Raw genomic sequence first — 22,492 nt, forward strand, 5'->3', positions numbered from 1 at the left:
AATTTAGTCTGTCCATTGCATGCTTTGACCCACATTGGCACAGCTGTATTGTACTTGTACCTTGTCCCGTGGCTGAATAATAGGCTTAGTTTCCCAGGACTGTCAATTCAGCACTGTCACAGCACTACATTCTTCGACACACAAAACACTGGTGCTGATGATACCTGTGTCACTTCAGTTAGTTCAAATGGGATGTTTAATGTTCATAGCCTTGTTTTCCTGGTGCTGCTGGCAAAGCCCCATATTATATACAAACTGGATAAAACTGCAATTCCTGGTTTATAAAACATCACATGGTTTAGAAACAGCAATAATGACCATTTGGATTACATCATCTTCCTAGCATCTACTGGCTGGCTGATTCTGTATCCGTTCCCACCACTTCCCCAGCTAGTCATCAACTGTTAGGAAACAGCCCTCTCCTTTAACCACAGTTGCTTGGTTTGAAACCACTTGGACCTTTAAATGGTGCCAGTGCTGGCTGTGATATTTTCAATCCTTCTTTCTCCACTGGATACAGTATGCTTGTGTTAGGAGTGTTCAAGGAAGTCTATCAAGGAAAAAAAATCTCCTTTCTAAAAGGCCCTCGAGCTGAGGGCTGGAAAACAAACTGTTGTAGCACTAAAACTCAGAGTACATTAATCATGGGACACTGGAAATTGCTTAATAGGATAGGAAATATCCTCCAGTTATCTATTCTAAACCTTACAGACAAAGATCTAGTGCTCCATGTTGTACCTAGCACATAGTTCTTGCAGTGCTGCAACTACTTCGTACCTGGAAGAAGTGACTTTATATGTATTTTTAACAAGACATAAAATACCACTTTTTTTTCAACACTCTGGCAAGCTAGACTCTATGCTCTTTAAAATCCCTGTTTGTTTTTATCACTAGGAAGAGAATTTGGGGAGAAGGGAGATTTCCTCGTGCGGGGGGACGGAGTAGAGGACATCTTGAGGTCCCCTCCTGTCCTACATTTCTGTGAGTGTCTGGTTGAAGTATCAAGATCCAATAATATCTCTATGGAATATGGGGCTGAAGAACTTCCTATTGATGCTGTGATGGACTATGGCGAGCACTGAGAATGGGGCAGACTGTCACTGTGGCCCAGGGGCAAGGTGTGAGGAGGCCTGGCTCTGCCCCCGGAAGGGATGGAGCCTCAGACGGAAAGGGTGGAGCCACGGGCCGTCAGCCCTTAGTGCCACCTAGAGTGTGGTGCAGGACCCTCCCTCCCAACCCACAGCGCTATGCGAAGCAATACTCCCACGGCATTTCAAAGGGACCCAGAGCTCGTGGCAGTCAGGAGCTCCGGGCCCCTTTTAAACATCAGGCCCCTATGCAATTGGCCCCTTTGTCCCTCTTCTTCCCCATCTATGGGCCTGCTCACTGACTGGCTGCAGTGGGTCCGGTTTGTCTGCCTGGGTCATCTCTGTAAGACACTTGTCAGTCATTCACGGTTGCTTGGAAATTGCTTGGCTTACAGGCAGAGTCCTGGAAAGAGAAGGCTTGCGCTCTGCAGTGCCGTGTCTCAGGTTGTGCCTCGCACCTATAGACAGAGCCAGTAACAGCAAGGCGGGTGCCAGCTTGAAAAAACTGATTTAATTTTTGGTTCTGCTGATGCTAGAGTATTAGAAGAAGCTGGAGAGGTCAGGTTAGAGGTCGTGTGTGGTGCTACATTGGAAAGGATACAAGAGACTTTATGGTGAGTGCATAACAATCATGAGAATTTTATTTCCATAGTAGAGCGAAATAGTGACAATCCACAGTCTGTTTCTATGGTGAGAAGGTTGCTTCTCTTGTGACTGACAGGTAAGGTAAGTTGTTTACTGAGGATGAAGAGCAAGGATCAAATGCAAGCAGCATGATTATTAGTACAGGGAGTGTTACTTCTCCCCCTGATCACAGCGTAGCTCATTGAGTTCATGTTGTCAGGGTCTTCTCTTGCGATGGAGAACATATGATTTTGAAATGGCCATCCTCAGGGGCAGGGATAACCCCAGCACTTCCTCTGCAGGATATCCCAGTCTGAGAGGCAGCTGCCCTTGCTCCAGGATGATAGAAGGGACTGTGACATGCCTTGGTCTCCTGCATGGCAGGCCCTTGTTCAGGGAAGCAGAAGCCACAGGTTTCCACAGGCTCAGGTACTCTGCTTCCAGTGGATCCCCCTCCAACGCTCCCTGCTTCCACTAAGTGATCTGTAAAGACACAACCTGTATTAGAACACGGGCTTCCATGGGACAGGTATGCTGCATCTTTGTAGGAGGCTGGCATCTTCCTCCCTTTCCCTGTGTGAATCTGGATGGAAAACCACCTCCATGATGATGCAACAGCCCTGTGACTACAGCCACTGCCACCTTGAAAGAGCAGCATTAGGAAAAGGCCATGTACTAATGACTTCTTTAAATGAGATTTAAGAGTGAGGAGCAAGAAGAGCCAGTGCCATGCGATGCTCCATGGAACGCCAATGTATGGAAGAATATACTGGAAAGGACATCCATTTCAAGTCTGCTGAACCAAAGCCTGTTGCCTGGTATGTGTCCTGGTGCCTTTGAACAAAGTGAGGGTTGTGCGGCTGCAGATATCTAACCCCAACACTTTGACTCTGTGTAGAGATGCAGAACACAAGGAAAACCATATCTCTGCCAAGGGAGCTGAATCAAGTAGTGCAGTCCCCAAAAACAGGCGGGTGGCAGGTGGATGGGCATTATTACCATGCAACTATGAATGCAAATAACTTTGATACTTAAAACACAAATTATTGTACTGCCCCTTGATTGGCAATTCCTGCTGCAGTGCCAACACCAGACTAGATCCTGAAAGTGCGAATGACTGGTCTTTACATCCATTGTCTGAATGGAGTGAAATGCAAACACCACCCCAACACTGAAAGAATTCTAAAAATGGCACCAGTGGGGCCTTCAGTTTCCATCATCTACGGTCATCTTAGTACAAAGGGGAATAACATTTGTTGTTCTGAAAATAGGGATGTCACTGCTTAACTAGTGAGCATCACCTTTGTCCAGTGATGCTTACCAGTTAACCGGTGGCCTGACTGGGCGTGAACAGCCCCTGCCTTCCCATGGTGTGGTACGGCAGGCCTGGCACAGCCAGAGCAGTCCGCCATACTGTGCTACGGTGGTGGGTGTCTGGCCTGGCAGGGCCGGAGTGGCTCCCACCCACAGTGGGCCCACGGGATCCCATTTAATCGCTTAACGATGTAACATTTAATTGGTTAACTGATTAAACAGTATTTTACTTCCCTATCTGAAAATACAGTATATCATTTCCAACTTGATGAGGGCCCTTCAAAATCAATCCCTAGTGCCACAGTGTCTTCAGACAGAAGCGGATAGGAACAGTTATACGTTATATTTCTGCTCTGGAAAGTGACTAAGGGTATGTCTAGACTGCATCCCTCTGTCGGCAGAGGGATGCATATTAGGCAGGTTGACATTGCAAGTGAAGCGGGGATTTAAATATCCTGTGCTTAATTTGCATAAAAATGGCCACCGTTTTGCAGGAGGCATAAGGGATATGTCGAAAAAGGCTTTCTTTCTCGACAGATCCCCCTCTAGACTGCCACTTTTTGACAAAGTGCTGAGTCGCCAAAAACAGGCCATTTTTTTTAAATGCAAATTAAGGCCTTTTTTTATGCTTCATGTTGACCTGCCTAATCTGCGTCCCTCTGCTGACAGAGGGATGCAGTCTAGACGTACCCTAAATGTTACCCGTTAGGTGGCATGTTGGTCTGATTTTTCCATATTGAAGAGATGGGAGAGAGAGACCATCATATTCTAGGTTCTTAGCTGGTCCCATCACTAATGATGCTGAGACTCTCATGGTCTTTTTAATGAATGTATCGTAACAACACCCCCGTGAAACAGGGTAGCGCTGTTCTCTCCATTGCACAGATACGCAACTGGGGCACAGACGGAACGGAGCCCAGGCTGCCTAAGGTATTTAGACTCCTCACTCACATTTCAATCAGTTGGAGTTCGGGCCCAGATCTGTGGAGGTCAGAGCTCACATCTCCTTTTGAAAAGAGATTTAGGCTCTGAGAGGTCTAAATCCCAGTGTCAGTTGCAATAATGCCTAAATACCTTTAAAAATCTGGGCCTGAGTCCCAGGCTAGCATAGTGTCTGAAATTGCCATCAATCTGACACCATATGGAGAACTGTGTTCAATTCTCTTTTCCCCTTCCCTGGCTTTCAGGGGTAACTCTCCTTAGTCTTTGTTTTTTCTCTCAGCTGCGTATTCCCCAGGACAAGGACCAATGTTCACTCTCTTTTTTTCCTTCCATGAGTGGAATAAATTTTGTGATGTGCACCAAGGCATGTGCAGATATGCACCATCAGTAGAAACACACTGCTAGCTGTGGGAGCTCTGCCAATCAGTTGGGAGGCACCTGAATCTCTCCTGGGTGTCTGCCCAAGCACACCGCTTACAGGGAACACTGACAGGGACCTTCCCTTTCTGTGTATCTCCAGGCCCTCAAGAACCAACATGGTACGGTTGTGCACAAAAGGTACGTTTCAAAGCAAGGGCCCACCTGCTTGTAAACAAGATTGCTCTCTGCATGCAGCTGCAGGTGCCCTGGGTTTGGATCTGCCTTTGAAGTCCCTGAGAATTCAGCCTTTGGAGTGGTAATGAGCAAGTGGGAAGCCACTGTTAAATTAGCCCCAGTGCAGCCAAAAGTGAGCCCTGACCAAATCCAAACAGGATCATTAGTAAAGGAGGCTCAGCTCTGTTTCTTGATTGGCTGGCTGCTTAATTAGAGACACTTATTCTTTACTCCCCTTCTCCCTAGGATTTCACAAGCTACCTCCTAGCTCTTGCTGTCCCAAGGAAGGAGAGAGCAGAGACTGCTGGTCAGTGACTACACAGCCTTGCAACCTTGAAGGGCAGTGCGCAGTCCATGCAGCCTGGGGGTGGGTACTGGGGGGTTCTGTTCCCACCTCTGCCATATGCTGGTGTGCTCTGCATCTTGTTTTTTCCAGCTGTAACATGAACCTCATGGACATAATGGAAGTTTAATTCCTTAATGTGCATGAAATGCTTTGAGATCATCAGGTGCATGGAGCTTTAGAAGAGCAAAGTGCTCTCTCAGCTCATCCGTAGGTGCCAATTCCTGCTTTCATGCCTGCTCTTGTACAATGTAAAGTGTAGCTACCAGCAGCGAGCTGCTGTGGAAGGAGAGGATTGTACATCAGCTGTTGGCCCCAAGGAGTCTGAAACAGTGATGGCCTGGTTTGGATAACTCATCTGGCACACGCTTTTGTGGCAGCTGTCCAAGCTGTACCCCAGCTCTCCCTGTGCCCATTCTGAAAAGAATCTTCTCTTTACCTCTTGGTAAAGCATTTTGGTAGCAGAATGGATCATGTCCGTGCTAATGGTCTCCAATAAGCGTTAGCAGTTCAAAGGGCTCCAGGGAGTAGCTTGCGTTAAATGCCAGAGATCTCAAAACCTTTATCAAGATGGGTTCAGTAGCCACAGAGATACAGAGAGTGAGTATCTTGGCTAAGATTGCACACCTAGCCACGGTCACCACAAGGATTAGAGCTAAATCTCTACAGGCATGGCCATTGGGACTGTAATACTAGAGCAGCTCAGAACCATTAATAAATGTGCCAATACCACAGCCACTCTGACATGGGGAAGTTCACAGGTGGGACACTGGGGCCCAGAGATTGGGACTTGCCCAAATTTGCATAGGAACTCCATGGCAGAGTCAGGAATTGAGACAGTTGCTGGTCTCAGGTCATTATTTTAACCCCCACCCTGTTCTCTAGGCTGACTAACCCACCGATCTGCTCTGCTAGGGACTATTCTTGAATGTAGTTCTGGGTGCTAGGCAAGGAGGTCTGTCTAAATCAGTGTTTCTCAACCTTTTTTATAAAGTACTCATTTTTAAAATATATATATATATATATATAACTTTTTTAAAAGGGGGGTACTTATGACATTTTTGGGTGTAAAATGTTCCAAAATAATAAAGCGCTGTAAAACTTAAACAAAAATTCAGTTTTCTCCAGATTTCAGTTGTTGACGTACCCTCCAGACTTTCGAGTACCCTAAGAGTACTCGTACCACTGTTTGAGAAACACTGGTCTAGATGAGCAGTATGGTCCCTTCTGACCTTCTCCTCAGAACAAAATCTCTTCAGAGGCTTGTGAAAAGAGGCACGTAGGGAACAGGTGAGAGACACCACATTAGGCTCCCAGAACTGGCCTGTGCCTAGAAGTGTTCTCCACACCTTGTAGGGGTCCATCTGGCTTGCAACTGTCAGGCACAAGAGCTCAGAGCCTTACCCCAGGAAGGACAGGGCTCTTCCTTTGGCACCCTCCAGCTCCTTTCCTCTCTAGGGTGTGAGACTTGGAGCTCAGTTTTTTCCTCCCTTTGGGGTATGGGGTACAGCCAAAGAGTTCATCCTATAACCATGCCACTGGCCTGTCACAGGTGTAGAAGTCGAGCCTCTTCCCAGCCAGACACACTGTGATGGCACATTCTTTGCTGCCTGAATATATCTCCTGCCTCAGGGGTATGAGTGGCTACTTCTAGCCATCCACACGCACCTCCTTGGCCTCTGACCCTGTAACTTCTTTCTCCTCCGGCAGCTGCTACTTACCTTTTGAGGAATCCTCCCTCGTGTGGCAGGTCCCAGGAGTGGGCTGGCAGGAGACCTCCATTCCCCTCCTTTTGAAGTGGGCCCAGCCCAACAGCAAACAGCAGATCACGGTGCAAAGACAGAGCCCCAGCAGTAGGTAGATAACCAGGCATTGGTCTTGCTCACAGCCTACTTTTGGCTCCGCAGCAGACATTGCGGATGAGGTAGCTACCGGTTTATCTGAAAGTCAGTGGAACACAACCCATCCGTTACCCAGGGCAGGGCAGGAAGGGGTTCGTTGCCCTGGGGCTACAGCAGTCAGATGCAGACGCTGAACCTGCCTTGGAAGCATTCCCCTGTCTGCAGGGTCCTCTCATGTGGCTAGCAGGGCAGCCCTTGTCCTGCGCAGCTTCACTCCCTCTCTACACAAGCACCTTGGCAGGGCTCTTCCTCTTGGAACGCCAGCAGGTGGAACCAAATCTGGAGCCTCTAGAGCTTAGTGCATGAGCCTCTACCGCGGGGATGGGGACTCTCTTTTGGGTTGGGGGCTGCTGACCCACAGAAAACTCAGTTGGGGGCTGCATGCATGTGAGAAGCCCCTGACAAGAGAGAAAGGCCCTCCCCACATTCTCCTCACACACCAGAGCCCGGGGGGCCAAGCTAGCTCATTTTGTGTGCTCCAGCCAGAGTTGTTGACTCGAGTCCCACAACTTGAACTCGAGTCCGACTTAAGTCGCCTAGGTGACTCGACTTGAGACTCAACTCAGGCTCATTGTTTGTGACTTGAGACTCGCCTTGAGACTTGCTAATTTTGCTAAATCGACTTGGTGAAAAAATTGTCCGAAAACACCGGTATTGATGGCTTGTACAAAAGTGACTTGACATTTTCTAAATTAAGACTTGGGACTTGACTCGAAAGTGACTTTAGGGACTCGAGACTCGACTTGGACTTGACAATGACGACAACACTGGCTCCAGCCCTGGGTGGCTGGAGCACCAGCATAGGCTCCCCCAATGTTGAGCCTTGGGGATCATCTGTCCCTTGGGCTTGAGGTTCCCCACCCCGCTCTACTGCATGAACTAAATGCCAGCTGGCTCTCAGCTAAAGCCATGGAACAGACTCATTGTCTCCGCAAGTGATCTTGGATGGGACAGTACATGGTCACCACACCCAGAAGGTGTGTGGGTTACATTCCCCTCCAGGATGTGCAATTCTTCACCACGTGAAGTTGTTCCCCACCCCCATGCACCAAAGACAGCACAGTGAAGCGAGAATCCCCATGGCATACTAGATCCAGCAGCAAGAGTTCAAATCAAAGGAGGGTCCAAAGGAGGAGGGGGAGCCAAAAGCAGACAGCATGGGCTGGGGGAAGGGTGCGCCCTGGTATTGCCTCCTCACCAGCCTACCAAAGCTAATCCAGTCTAATCCAGAGAGGGTTTGTGATTGCCTGCCGTATGCCCAGAGCAAGGGAGAGAAGTTGCACCACGTGGCGTCCTACTCAACTCTTGGTTTGAATCTAGGCCCACCCGCCAACCCACTCAGGTTCTGGCCAGGGAGCAGTCTCGCAGCCCAGCAGTTTACCCTGCTCCCCATTCTAGCTCACCTAGGCACAGTCGGGGCCCTTCTGGCTACGCCACTGGTTTGAATGCCTCCAAAGGAAAGCTTGCATGATCCTGGAGCCTGCCTCCCACCCGCCCCACAAGCGCTCACGAGGGCACTTTGCCATGCACACTCTACAGACTTACTCTCACAAAACGGGAGACATTGGCTGGGGTGCTGCCCACAGATGTCCAAGCAGTTGATGCAGCTTGTCAAAAGCTTGTCATAGTAGAAGCCAACTTGCTTGCTGCATTCCATTGAGGCTGGAGAGTGGAGGGGAGAGACACACACATCCTGCTCAATACGCACCAGTGGTACTGCTGCTAGATCTGCGTGCTGTGGCCTGCTTATGGGGGCAGGAGTAGCTTTATCGGAGCAGGACCGGGACTGCCAACTCTTGCAATGGCGGCAGGAGGCTCACAATATTTGATAGTTTTCCTAAAGCCCCAGCACGTGACAACATGAAAATCTCCACCTTTTTTGTTCTATAAAGTAAATGCCTTGGCCATGTGGGGCAGAGAAAAGCCCAGGATGACCGAAGAGATTAAAAACCTGAAAGCAGAAGGAAAGTCTAAAAACTAAATCAGCATGGCTCCTTTAAGAGGAGGCTTTTTGGCCAGCAGACATCTTGTTTTTCTGTTCCAGCCACAAGACAAGCCACCCTGCAGAACCAGGTAAGCAGCGGGAGGGGAGCCCAGTTGCTGAATGTGTCCGAGGGTTGCCAGGTGTCCGGTATTTTTGCCTCCTGGCAGGGGGAAAAAAACAGAAAATACCAGACGTTTTAGGTGTCCGGTATTTTCTGTTTTTTTTTTTTAACCAGATAGGAGGCAAAAATACCAGACTGTCCGGGTCAATACTGGACACCTGGCAACCCCACACTAAACCCCAAACTAGAATTAGCCAAAAGTATTGCAGTCTTCCGCAGCATAAACTGTGCTATAGGCAGAGAACAGGGTTGGGGGTATTGACATAGGGCACCAAGCACCAGGGCCTGATTTTTAAGCTAGTCTTAGGGTTGCCAGATGGTTTAACCAAAAATACTGAACACCCCCCCACACCCACACCCAAAAAAATGGGGAATAAATTTTGTTGGAAAAAAAGCAGGGAGGACCAAAGTTGTTGAGCAAAAAAAAAAAAAAGTACCCAGAGTTATTGAGCAAAAAAATTTTTAAAAAAATAGCATGGCCCCTTTAAGAATGAGAGGGGCTGGGCTCTACCTCTCCTAACAGGCAGCTGGTGGCCATCTTGCATCCCTCCCTGCTCCGGGCCAGACAGCTCCCCTGCAGAACCAGGTAAGTGGGAGAAAGCGGGGCAGCTGGGCCTGATTGCTGACTGTGTGGGGGGTTGCCAGGTGTCCGGTAGTGACCCGGACAGTCTGGTATTTTTGCCCCTTGGCCAGGAAAAAAAATCAGAAAATACCTGCCATTTTAAGTGTTCGGTATTTTCTGAATTTTTACCGGACAGGAGCCAAAAACACCAGACTGTCCAGGTCAATACCGGACGCCTAGCAACCCCTAGTTTGTCTGGAGTCTGGGGCACCTTGACTCATGCTTTTTGAACAGCTGGATTGTCAGAACTTCAACACCAATTCTCTCGTGCTTTGCAGCCACGTGCCACGTCACTGGGCAGGTATTTGCAAGGGAGAGCGCGCTGGGGTGACTCATGTATGCAGGTGCAGGTCTCACATAGCCTCTTCTCTGTACACAAGGGGAGTGAGCAGTTGCAGGGGTCTTCTGGGAACTGGCCCTGAGAGGGGGAATCCACAGGAGCTATGGGAGAAAGAGCAGCGGCTCCTACAAACTGGTCCCTACGATATGCTGGGGCTGGTCCCAAGGAACAGTGTGCAGATGGATGGAGGGATTTCACTTCTCCAACCGTTCTGACTTCGGATACTTGTATGACAATTACACAGGTAAAGCCACTGGAGCGCTTTGATGGAGATTTCTCCAAGTGCCATTTGGAAGCTGGACTTCAATGTGCCCCCTCCTAGCTAGCTGCTCCTTCAGAACTGCCCTGCTTCCTCCCGGGGAATTGGCCCCAGACTCCCTGGCCCCTACAGTAGGAATTCACTGGCCCCAAAGGGTGGGGGCTGAGTTCTTGTGTATCATCCAAAAGCCTTTACACCCAGCCCCTTGTAGTGTCGCTCTGGCTACGTCATCTCCCTATTCCAGCCCAGTGGGATAATACAAACATCTGGTACCAGCCCCCACCCACCCCCGTCCTAGGGCCCTCACCGCAGAAGGCAGTGCATCTCTCCACACGGCGCCGATTACATGCAAATCTGCAGGGGATGCACTGGCACAGGAGTACGTCCCAGTACTGATGCTCTGTGCAATTGATCATGGCCTTTCACCACGTGCACGTTGACGGCATGTCTGCAAAACAGAAGGGGAGGATTGGGAGACCCCTCAAACTTGGCAGCCTGGAATCCTGGGGAGCGCCACCTAGTTAATGAGCACTGAGCGGATCTGAGTGGTGGACGTGTTCTGCCATAACTCACTGGCATTACGGATGAGCGTGTGTCTTACCCTGCACTGCCGACTGGGCACCAAGCCTGGAAGAGCTGGACAAAAGGAGCATTCCTGGGGCGTTCTAGAGTTGGAATAAACGAGGGCTGGCGCGGTAACCACCCATCCTCCGCCTTTTGTTCTTGCCAGGACAGTCCAGCCTGTGACACTGGGGAGAACTTCCTGATTCCCATGGCAACCCCGTCCTATTCCCATCCTCCTGCGGATTTAGATAAGGGTCCAGAATCACAAAAATAGCTAGGCACCTAACTCCCGTTGCTTTCAATGGCACGGTGCCTGGCCTCCCTTGCTTCACTGTGTGAACTGCACAGTCTGTGGGCACACGTGCATGTGTGAGTGCTCTCCATAGTCCGTGTGTGTGTGTGTGTGTGTGTGTGTGTGTGTGTGTGTGTGTGTGAGAGAGAGAGAGAGATCCCTGTTCCCTGTGTGTGAGAGAGAGATCCATGTTTCCTGAGTGTGTGTGTGAGAGAGAGATCCCTGTGTGTGAGAGAGAGAGATCCATGTTCCCTGAGTGTGTGAGAGAGAGATCCATGTTTCCTGAGTGTGTGTGTGAGAGAGAGATCCCTGTGTGTGAGAGAGAGATCCATGTTCCCTGAGTGTGTGTGAGAGAGATCCATGTTCAGTGAGCCTGTGTGTGTGAGATCCATGTTGTGTGTGTGTGTGAGAGAGAGATCCGTGTTCACTGAGTGCATGTGAGTTCCATGTTCACTGAGCCTGTGTGTGTGTGTGTGTGAGAGAGCGATCCATGTTCCGAGAGTGTGTGAGAGAGAGCGATCCATGTTCCGAGAGTGTGTGTGTGTGTGTGAGAGATCCATGTTCCCTGAGTGTGAGATCCATGTTCAGTGAGCCTGTGTGTGAGATCCATGTTGTGTGTGTGTGTGTGTGTGTGTGTGTGTGTGTGTGTGTGTGTGAGAGAGAGAGAGAGATCCATGTTCACTGAGTGCATGTGAGATCCATGTTCACTGAGCCTGTGTGTGTGTGTGTGTATGAGAGAGAGAGGAAAAATATGAATGGCTTTTCGTCAGATATGATTCATCAAGTGCAGAAACGAGTAAGCTGCTAGCAGAAAAGGTCAGGAATGAAGAAGATGTGAAACTTACAAATGGAAAGGGGTTGGCAGACCACCCTGCTCAAGTGAGACACTACCAACCAGGTAGTTTCTTTATCGGCTGGGCCCCAAGGGGACTCTCCCTCCCTCACAGTGCAAGAGGCCATAATCTGTCCTGCAAATGCAGCCACTTCCAGGGTTCCTAGCAAAGGGCAGACCTGGGTCTGTGGATCAAGATCTCAGCAGTGCTGCCAAACAGAAATGGGATTTAAACACAGCCAGGTGAGACATGGGGCCCTGAGCTCACTGAGGTGTTGAGGAGGCCTAGATTAAGGTGTCTAGGTAAGAGACCTAAGGCTGAGGGCAAAGAGCTTGCTGGTGTGTCCTGTGACGTCCTGGAGATTTCCCTACTTGGTGCCTGGGGCCTGATTCTCCATGCTATGTGCCTGTTGCATCAGAGCCAAGTGATGCAAAATGCTCCTTTGACTTCTGCTTTGCCCAACTAAAAATTACTGGCCCGGGCAGCAGGGCGTTTGACCGTCTTCAATGGCAAATGCAGCTCCCGCTCACTAGTTTCTAATTAGAGAAGGGACAAGCGCTGTTCTCCAGAGTGGGGCTGGGTGCAGGCGGACTCTGATCTCAGCAGCTCATCTGCCAAGAAGCTGCCCCCAAGGAGCAGAGCCCTGGGCTTGGAGGAGAAATCCGCCATCTGGCATGTGACATGCTGAGGGCGGGACAACGCCACATGGGCCTGACGTTGCCCACGAGCAGCTCAGTACAAGATCATGGCTGGGTCCAACCCGGAAGTTAGGCCCCGGCTGGGATGTGAAGCCAAAACCCGATGGGCGATTCCAGAGGCCACACTCTGATCCCAAGCCCCCTGGATGTTTTGAAAGGGTTTGGCCCGTAGATACTATTCTATTGCCTGTCCTGGACTGTCTCTGCTCTTGTCTCACCAAGCCAGGTCCTCCAGCAAGAACACAGTGCGGCTTATTCTCTGACCTGCCTGGCAGCACAGCTGGGGTTTTCGGTGCTGTGGCCACAAGCAGAACTCAGCACCTCCTCCCTGGCCCAGGCCTGTGGCTACCAGTACTTGTAACACCCAGAGCAAACAGCTGCTTGTCACACGCAATTCTAGACACCTGCCGAGATCTTGTCTCCTGCGTGTGGCCTTTGACTGGAGATCCTCCCTCCCCCCCCCCCCCCCCCCTCCCGGTACCTAGCACGCTCTTCCTGGGGGTCCAGTGCTCTCCCTTCTCTAGGAGCAGAGCTGGGGGGGGGGGGGGGGGAAAGAGCTGCTGCCGCCTCTAACCCGGACACCCAGGGTCCAAATCTTTCCAAGCTCCCAGGGTGCTAGGTAGAGGCATTACCTGCACATGGGCCTCAGCACCGCTAGCAGCCCCTCAGTGCAGGCACAGAGCCCGATCCAGCCTGGCCACGTGCTGCAGGGCAGCACTCTTCTGCCCTCTCTTGAGGAAGAGGCATTAAAGGGCAGAACAGGGCCAGAACTGGGCTTCCTTTTGTTCATTCTCCTCCCTGGTTTCCCCTCCCTCCTACAGACAAGCAGGGACCACGCTCCCTGATCTCTCCTCTCTTGTATGGAAGCGCAAATTGGAAGTGCAGGCTGCTCTATTCGGCTACCAAGCTCTCCCCCCCCACCCCCCCGCAGCCTGCCCAGGGAGCGGGACCTGGGGTTTCAAAAGGGCAGTGAGGTGTGCAGGCAGATAAATTAAACCCCAACCAGCACACAAGGCTTCCTGCCCTCTCCTTGCATGAGATCTTACCAGCCACATACCTTGCAAGCTGGCCATGGGTCAGCTGACTCCGCTCTTCTCCCCCCACTCCAACCCCAGCCCTGCCAGCGCCTGCTCCCCTCCCCAGTGCTTGCATGTAATCCAAAGAGTGAGCAGGATACTCACCCTCACTCTCGTCTCAGGCCAAGTCTAATCTCCCCCAGCTCCTGCCATCTCACACTGAGCTCTAGCGCCTGAGCCTGCTCATTACTCCAGTGGTATATTATTAGAGTTAGATTTGATTAACGCCTGGGCTGCCTGTTTCCTGGGGTTTCCCCCCACATGCTTTCTACGCAAATTAACCTGACATGAATGATTGAGTTGACTCCGGCGGGGTATCCCTGGGCAGATGGGCAGGGAGCCACAAAACCCCTGGAGGTGAACTCGCCAGGAAGAGAGCGACGGCCCCAGCCACGGCTTCCTCAGTGGAATTCTGCCACGAGGCGCCTTTCTCACACGGGCTTGGTGGGATGGCAGAGTTGCTCGTGCACAGGACACGGCTCAACTGAACGAGCAGGGGAGTTGTGCAGGAGGCGCATCACGCTACCCTGCCCTCTCTGTGGGTGTCTGCCCATGCTCTGTCCCCCCCGCCCAGCTCAGAAGCCAGATGTGCAACATGCCAATCAAATAAAAGGGATTTTTCACCAACAAGGGTGAAAATGGCGGGGGGAGGGAGGGAGCTTTCTTCCCCATATTGCAAGGACAAACTCTCAGACTACAATTACTGAAGACTAGCTCATCTTTAAAAGACAGCAAAAGAGGGAGGGTCTCGCTATCTAAGGCACAGGTGGGGGTTGTAATCCAGTGCAGTGAATCGGTACCTGAAGCCTTGTGAGTGGTCGGAATGTTTCTCTACAATCCCCTGTATTTGCTGCCTCTGCAGGCACCAGATTTTCCAGTGCTCTGTGCTCCTCCATTGTAGCCATAACTGTTATACAGCGTAAGGCCAGAGGGGAGCATCAACTCTTCAATCCGACCACCTGGATAACACCAGCCGCCTGTATCACCTGGTAAGAGCCAAAATTCAGCCCAAGTCCTCCAGCTGGCAGGAGTCTAAACTATTATATGCCACAAGCAGAGACTAGAAGGGATCAAATTCCCTGCAATGGCAGGGAAATGATTAAGTGAGAGAGATGCAGCTAAGCCTGGCAAATGCCCCATACAAAAAAACCCCGAAGTTCAAGGCCAATATGAGCTGGGGGAAATTCCTGCCTGACTCCGCATATGGCAACCTGAGGGTGTGAGCAAAAACTAGTCAGCCAAGCAACGGGGACAAAATCCTCAGGGCCACCTCAAAGCCCTGGCTTTCTCCACACAAAGACCCATCTCCAGTCATGGCCAGTCCTGACTGCAGAGGGAAAAGGTCCAATGAAACTGAATAGGTTGGGAAGAATTCCGCCCTGATCCTCATACGCTGTACTGTGAAAACCCCACTACCTAGTGTTGGTCAGAGAGGGCCGACATAAAGTGGTATTTATACCGGCTAACCCTTGCACCTGGTCTGTTGTGCTACCACTGCTGTAACTCCTAGCTGCTTTGCACTGTAGCAAAGTGTGGACAACTTTTGGCCAGAAAATAACTAGGCCCTTGTATAAATACCCTCTAAGGCTCAGCATTAAGCCCTCGCTGGGTTACAGTCTGTATCTAGCATGACAGCACATTCACCTGAACTGATGGAACGTCCCAGAATGCCATGGGCCTTATGTTGAACATGGGCTGAATTTTGGAGGAAAACCACAATGACGGTTCTTCTTTGAGTATCACAGGGATAGCTGTGTTAGTCTGGATCTGCAAAAGTGACAAGGAGTCCTGTGGCACCTTATAGACTAACAGAGGGTATGTCTACACTACCCTGCTAGTTTGAACTAGCGGGGTAATGTAGGCATACCGCACTTGCAAATGAAGCCCGGGATTTGAATTTCCCGGGCTTCATTTGCATAAGCGGGGAGCCGCCATTTTTAAAACCTCGCTGGTTCGAACCCCGTGGAACGTGGAACAAGGTGTACCGGTAGTTCGGAATAGGAATCCTAGTCCGAACTACCTAGTTCGAGCCCCGTGTAGCCGCGCTGCACAGGGTTCGAACCAGCGGGGTTTTAAAAATGGCGGCTCCCCGCTTATGCAAATGAAGCCCAGGAAATTCAAATCCCGGGCTTCATTTGCAAGTGCGGTATGCCTACATTACCCCGCTAGTTCGAACTAGCAGGGTAGTGTAGACATACCCAGACGTATTGGAGCATGAGCTTTCGTGGGCAAAGACCCACTTTGTCAGATGCATGTAGTGGAAATTTCCAGAGGCAGGTATAAATATGCAGGCCAGAATAAGGCTAGAGATAACAAGGTTAATTCAGTCAGGGAGGGTGAGGCCCATTTCTAGCAGCTGATGTGGAGGTGTCAACACCAAGAGACATTTCTTCTTCCAGTGACCATTCCAATAGGTGTGTGCTTGCTCAGCGTGCATGATCATTAGAAGGCTTTTTCCCCCAGTTTAGTGGGACCCGTCAGGCTGGCTGTGGAGCCCCCCTAGAGTGGCACTTGCATGGTTCAGTACTATATATAGAACTCAGCCAGCTCTCCGCCCCCTCAGCTCCTTCTTACCGCCAGAGACGGTTGTCAGCGCGCTTAGTCTCTTGCTCTGTAATCCTCGCTGTGTTTCTCTTACCCGTGTTTAGTTCACTAGTCAGTGTTAGTTCATTGTTAGTTGTGTTGGGGGGTTTCCCCACCTACCATCTTTTGTTGGTTTTTGTTTCTTGTTCCAGTTCCCCCTGGGGCAAGCAGTGGGGGTGAAGGCCTGCATCACTTGTGGCAAGCCCATGCCCAGAAGGCGTCCGCATAGGGCTTGCCTCAGGCGTTGGAGAAGGGCACTTAGCAGATCAGTGCAGGAGTGTCAAGCCTTGGACTCAGCGAGATCAGCGCTTCCAACTCCTGTTCACGGAGTGGGCACTTTGACCCCCCAGGGCCAGATCCGATGCCGTTGTCTTTGGTGCATAGTGCACTGGCCTCCGGGCAGGACGCATCGGTGCCTCCTAAAGAAGGCCCAAAGTGCTTCTGCTTTGCACCGCTCTCCATCTCCAGTGCCACATAAGGGCCAGGCCTAGCAGAGGTCAGTCTCCAGCCAAGAAGACCAGCAGTCACGTTCCATTGGTGTGCCCCACGGTGGCACTGCCAGCACTGTCGACTTCAGCCCCAAGGGTGGGGCAGTTGAGTCCAGTGTCGTTGGGCTCCCCTGGGTGGAAAGGAGGAGCTGGCTCTCCCTTTGACGGAGAACGCTTTTGAGGCAGCACAGGACCTTATCTGAATCATGGAGCACTTGACACCAGCTCCGATGCAGTTTGTGCCTCCAGCACGGGCACTGGCACCAACCCCAGCATCGGCGCCTGAGGGACCTGTTTGCCATGACGAGCAAGAGGAAGTGTCCCCGGTTTTGCTCCTTTCAGAACCACAGCCGTGGCTCCTGCGCGGACACGTTCCACATTCCGTGGTCGGGCTGCCTGCTGTCCACATTCCCTTCCTTCCCCCGGTACACTAGGTCCTTCTCAGAATTCAGCAGGACAGAGCAGACATCAGCCTCATTGCTCTGGCATGACCCCGGCACCACTGGTTCATGCTGCTGCACAGCCGCTTGGCGGACAGGCCCGTGGCCCCTCTACCCCAACCTTCTTTCGCAGAACCACAGCCGGTTGCAGCACCCCAGGCTCCTGTCTGTCCACTGTGGAGACTCCATGGCTGATCCCTCGAGAACTTCAGTGCTCAGGCTCGGTTGGGGAGTCCCCCTTGAGTAGCAGAGAGCCATCCACTAGAGCCACGTACTTAGCTAAGAGGAAGCACTTCTCACTTGGTCTCTGCACAAGGGGGCCCGACCTCAGGATGCCACTATAGCCTTGGTCCTTGATTACCTTTTAGACCTGTGTGGTGGGCCACTCCCGCCTGGCCCTCCTGCAGGACCTTTTAAGGCTAGGCCCTCCGGCCCGAGTCCAAAACACAGTCAGGGTTGTAGCGGGGACCCACCCCAGGTAGGGGAACCCGGGCCCACCCTACTCCACCGAGTCCCGGCCCAGGGCCCTGTGAGTGACCAGACAGCGTGTCACTTCCTTGGCGGGGCAATCCAGCCAAAACGCGCCGAGGTTCTCGGGGCGGGAGAGGCGGTTCCCGCGCCTGCCCTGGGCCACTTCCTACCTGGTTCACTGGGGTTCCTTCCCATGTACTCGGCCAGCTTGCTGCGCCCTCTGGGCTGATGTCTCCTCGGCAGGGAGCCTCTGGGATGCACCAGCTCACCTCCACGTCCCCACCGGCCTCTTGTGGAGTCTCTGGTGACAGCTTTGCGGGAGCTCTCTTCACAGGTCCTTCTCCTCCGGCTGCCACACCTGACTGAGCCCTTCCCCAGGCTTTTATAGTGAAACTACAGCCCGGGCATGCTCGGTAGGGCTGCGGGGGAGGGGCCTCTGCAGCCAGGTAACCCTGGCCGGGCCCTGCAGACTCAGTGCGGGGCTGCCTCGCCCCGTCACAACCTGAAACAAGGCCTTGTCCTGTCATCCCTTAAGGTTCATTTGGCTGCCATTTCGGCCTTCCACCCAGGGATGGGTCCCTTTTCACTGGCCCCACTGTGGGGTGCTTTCTCAAGGGTCTTGCGCGGTTGTACCCTCAGATTAAACATCCTTCACCTCCATGGGATCTCAACCTGGTCCTCTCCTGGCTCATGGGCCCGCCCTTTGAAGCTTCAGCTACCTGTCCCCTGTCCTACTTCTCCTGGAAGATCACCTTCCTGGTGACCGCAACTTCAGCCAGGAGGGTTTCAGAGCTCCAAGCCTTGATCTCCAAACTCCTGTATGCAGTGTTTTATAAGGACAGGGTGCAGCTTCATCCCCACCCAGCCTTCCTGCCCAACGTGGTCTCCCATTTCCATGTGAACACGGACATTTTTCTGTCTGTATTCATCCCTAAACTGCACACCGCTTCTAGAGTGCGAGCGCTGCCCTCCTTGGATGTCAAAAGGGCATTTAGCCTTCAACGCTGAGCACCCCAAACCATTTTGTAAATCACAACTCTTCACTGTGATGGCAGAACTGGGCTGCCCATCTTGTCCTAGCAGCTCTCGTCCTGAATTATGCCCTGCATCAGGACAGGCTTTGACCTGGCCAAGGCCCCACCTCTGGCCATGACGGCTCATTCCACAAGGACACAGGCTTCCTCAGCAGTGTTCCTCTGGAAGGTCCCATGCAGGACATTTGCAGGGCGGTGACATGGTCCTCTGTTCGCACGCTGGCGATGCACTGTGCCACCGCCCAGCAGGCTCAGAACGATGCGGTGTTCAGCAGGGTGGTCCTCCAGCCAGCTACGCCGTGATCTCCGACCCTTCCTCCCGGTGAGCTGATGCATGTCATCTCATGGAATGCCCAGCAGCAATCCCTCGAAGAAGAAAGAACGGCTACTTACCTTTCATAACGGTTGTTCTTTGAGGTGTGTTGCGCGTGTCCATTCCAAATCCCATCTACCTCCCTTCTATCGGAACGCCGGCAAGAACAGGGGTGGGCAAAGGCCTTTCAGTGGGCCGAATCTGGCCTGCCTACGGCTCTCATCCGGCCCGCGTGGCAGTTCTAGGCCCCACCCCCGGCACATTGCCTGGGAGCCGGGGACACGCCAGCCCTTTTAACTGCTTCTATTTAAAGGGCTCACGCCTTCCTGGTGCCTGTCTGGCGACGCATTGCCTGGCAGCTGTGAGCCCTTTAACTAGAAGGAGTTGAAAGGGCTCGCGCACCCCTGGCCAAGAAGAGGAAGACTTGGGGCTGAGCCCCAGAGAACCAGCAAGGAACTGAGAGACTGTCTCTTAGAGTTGCCTGCACCAGGGCTGTGGTGGGGAGTCAGCCCACGTGGGACGAGTTGGAATTAGTTTGTTGCGGGGCCCTGGGGGAAGTCCTGAGAGCCTGAAGCTAGTGTGACTGCTGGTGCTGATGCATCTATTTTGGATATGGGACCTCCCCCTGGAAATGGGGGGGACCTGTCTGCGACCTGGCCATAGGGCTGAGTCTGAAGAAGCAGCCAACCACCTCAGGGCCGGAGCAGCAGTGGCCAGAGGGCGCTAGTTGAGGAGAGCCTGCTATGCCACACCTGGCCACAAGGAGGCACACCAGATGCTGAGCCACTCACTTCTGCCCCTACTGGCAGGAGAGACTCCCCATAGCATCTGCAGCACAGAGAAGTGGTGACTTGCCCAAGACACAAAGCAAACTCTGTGCCAAGCCTTGCGCTTGAACCATTAAGGCAGCACTTGGGAACTTTGTTGTCAGTGATGGGTCTGCTGAGCCAGCACAAGGCAAGCTGGATTCTGCTCTGTGGTTTTGCCTCGACATAATGAGCTGCCAAGCTCTGGTTTCAGAGTCGCGGATGGCTGGGTGAAGCACAAAAAGTGGAGCTTGATTTCCAGAGCAAATGCCACTGGCCCTGCCGGCAGCCTGAGAAATCATAAATGGCCTTGTCCAGGGTATGAATTTGATCAGCAAATCACCAACATGTGGAACCCAACGGAGTCCGTTTTGCAGTGGGGTTTCTCAGCCTGTAACGATGTTTAAAGCTCCCTCCTTAACACTGCCTGTGCAATAGACCTGGATTTGCGTCAGTTGTGCTAATGCAACGGGTAAATATGGAGCTAGTTAGTCCAGGTGCAAAAGTATTGAACTGATGTACCCTCACATCAAGGCACCTGATCCTCCAGCGGAAATCACAGAGGTTCCATTGAATTCAGTGGAGTTTGCCCAGCTGAAGTGAAATCAGAATTGGGCCCATGGGTTTTTTTTACTCACTAACCTGCTGAATGCTTCACCCCCTGCACTCACCCCACGCAGGACTTGTTGGTGTTACCTGTCAGTCGTGCACTTGGGCAGTCACCGAGGAGAGATTCAAATGCTGCCCAGCTTATTAGCAGAGCTCCCACAGCTAGGTTTTATGTTTCTATTGTGGTGCACATGCCTCTTGCACATACATACATTTATTCCACACTTGGAAAAATCCGCTCGTGGATAGAAAAGATTAGAGGGAATGTTGCTTGTCGTGGTAATACAGGCAATAGTGACAAGTCTACAAGACTAGAAACAAACCATCTAGCTTTCAGTTCTTGTTTGGGCTGCGCATTGTTACTGAAACAGTTCTACCTCGCTAATCAGCTGGGGAAAGCTGTCAGGTTGCTTTGGTGATGCAGCAGGGGGCTTTTAGAAACTAGTGAGATGAGCTGCAGTTCCGTACGTGGTGTGGGGGGTGGGACATTTTCTGTGGGGCCTTGGACGGGGAGAAGAGAGAAGTAGCACCGCTAGGGAGAATAAAGGTTCTTTCCCCAGTCACTGCAAAACTCCTGCTCTGCATATGAAGAGTGTTTAGTGTCAGCTAAGATGGCATTCCTGGCTGTTGCGTAGTTGAAGGTAAACGTCAGTAAATGGAGTTCAGCTCCTCATTTGGGGAATACACCTCGACTCCTGAGGCTCATTTAAGTCTTGGTTTTCCTTTCGGGACCCTTAGCATGTCAGTGCCTATCTCCTTCCTTCCCCAGACTCTGTGACCTGTAGAATCTTGCAGAGCACAGCTGGTGCCAGATTAGTGACTTTGCACCAGCCTTGATTCCGGGAGATTGGATGCTTTGTGCAGCACAGGGTTAGCCTAGATAGCACTGCTGCATCGCACCAGTCGGTGGGTTGGGGAGTTAATTCTCTCAGCTGGCCAGGGAGGCCATGAACAGGGCCTACAGTGGAATTATGAGCTCCCCTGGATAGCCTCATTCTCCCTCTAGGGACAGGCACCACTAGTGGGGCTAAAATGGAGTCAAGGCAGAAGTGTCCCCTGTAAGCTGTGTGCTTGAGTAGCTGCTCAGGAGAGATTTAAATGCTGTCCCGCTGATTGCTGAGCACCCACAGCCAGGTTTTTATTTTTACTGGTGATGCACATGTTTACCTGCCTTGGTGCATATAGAAAAATTTATTCTGCACATGCATGAAAAAAATCCACACATGAATGGAAAAGATTAGAGGGAACATTGCACTACAGCCCAGAGAATCTGCTTTCAGCCAGGAGGTTCGTGGACTGGGCAGAACTTAATGGGAGAATGTCCCTACGGCTAGGAACCTAGGAATAGTTCTCAGGAACTTGTCTCCCAGTGATACTTAGGTTTGGAGCAGTAACCTGGGTTTGCAATGAGCTATTTGACATGTCTGGCTACCATTGGTTGAAGGGAATAGCAGAAGAGAGTGAGCAAGACACACAGCTGTCTGAGGCTATGTCTACACTGCAGGCTTCTTTCGGAAGAAGCTTTTCCGGAAGAGATCTTCCAAAAAAACTCCTTTCAAAAGAGAGCGTCTACACAGCAAAAGCACAACGAGAAAGCAATCTGCTTTTTCGAAAGAGAGTGTCCGCATGGATTGGAGGCTATCTCGCATTTAAGTTCTGATTGCTGTGGATGGAGTGGCCACCAGGGCACCAGTGCTTTTTCCTGGAGGCCTCTTCTTTCGAAAAAAACCCTCTTCCCCATCCATTCGCGCCTTTTTCTGAAAGAGCTCTCTTGGAAAAAGGCTTCTTCCTCGTAGAAAGAGTTTTACTGGTGTCGGAAAAACCCTCCATTCTTTCAACTTTCTGTCCAAAGAACGCAACTGCCATGTGGATGTAGGTGTAGTTTTTCTGCAAAAATGGCTGTTTTTCCAGAAAAATTCTGCAGTGTAGACATATCCTGGGAGGCTACATTCCAACAACACTCCCCACTTAGACCACGAGGCTTCAGCAGCGTCAGTGATTGGTCTCTGGTGGCTCTTACCCCCAGAGCTGTGTGCTGGCTGGCTGCTCATTTCCTGGCGCTGGTGGTGAGCTGTCTAGCCACACGGTTTAGGCTCTGACACGCACCTATCTGCTGGTCGCACTCCTGTCCCCTTCCTGGTGGTTTCTCTGTG

The 22,492-nt window shown here is 51.7% G+C and overlaps 1 protein-coding gene across 3 annotated transcripts; it reads right to left on the bottom strand.

Annotated features, from left to right (window-relative positions):
- Window positions 1-1,370: 1,370 nt before the first annotated feature.
- On the bottom strand, window positions 1,371-13,809 carry TNFRSF13B (TNF receptor superfamily member 13B). Of its 3 annotated transcripts, none has more exons than XM_089769307.1 (5): window positions 10,734-11,083; window positions 10,440-10,580; window positions 8,352-8,468; window positions 6,627-6,845; window positions 1,374-2,195 (listed from the first exon to the last, which is right to left on the bottom strand). In XM_089769307.1, exons 2-5 carry the CDS (start codon window positions 10,546-10,548, stop codon window positions 1,921-1,923), a joined length of 720 nt encoding a protein of 239 aa, XP_089625433.1. In that variant the 5' UTR covers window positions 10,549-10,580; window positions 10,734-11,083; the 3' UTR covers window positions 1,374-1,920. The 3 variants fall into 3 exon arrangements, with proteins under 3 accessions (XP_075755829.1, XP_089625433.1, XP_006126690.1); XM_006126628.5 differs by lacking the exon at window positions 10,734-11,083 and adding an exon at window positions 13,701-13,809 and having other exon boundaries at window positions 1,375-2,195; XM_075899714.2 differs by lacking the exons at window positions 10,440-10,580; window positions 10,734-11,083 and adding an exon at window positions 13,701-13,807 and having other exon boundaries at window positions 1,371-2,195.
- Between the last annotated feature and the right edge of the window lie 8,683 nt (window positions 13,810-22,492).

Source organism: Pelodiscus sinensis, chromosome 15 (genome assembly GCF_052426305.1).
Source record: "Pelodiscus sinensis isolate ZL-2025 chromosome 15, ASM5242630v1, whole genome shotgun sequence".
Classification (NCBI taxonomy): domain Eukaryota; kingdom Metazoa; phylum Chordata; order Testudines; family Trionychidae; genus Pelodiscus; species Pelodiscus sinensis.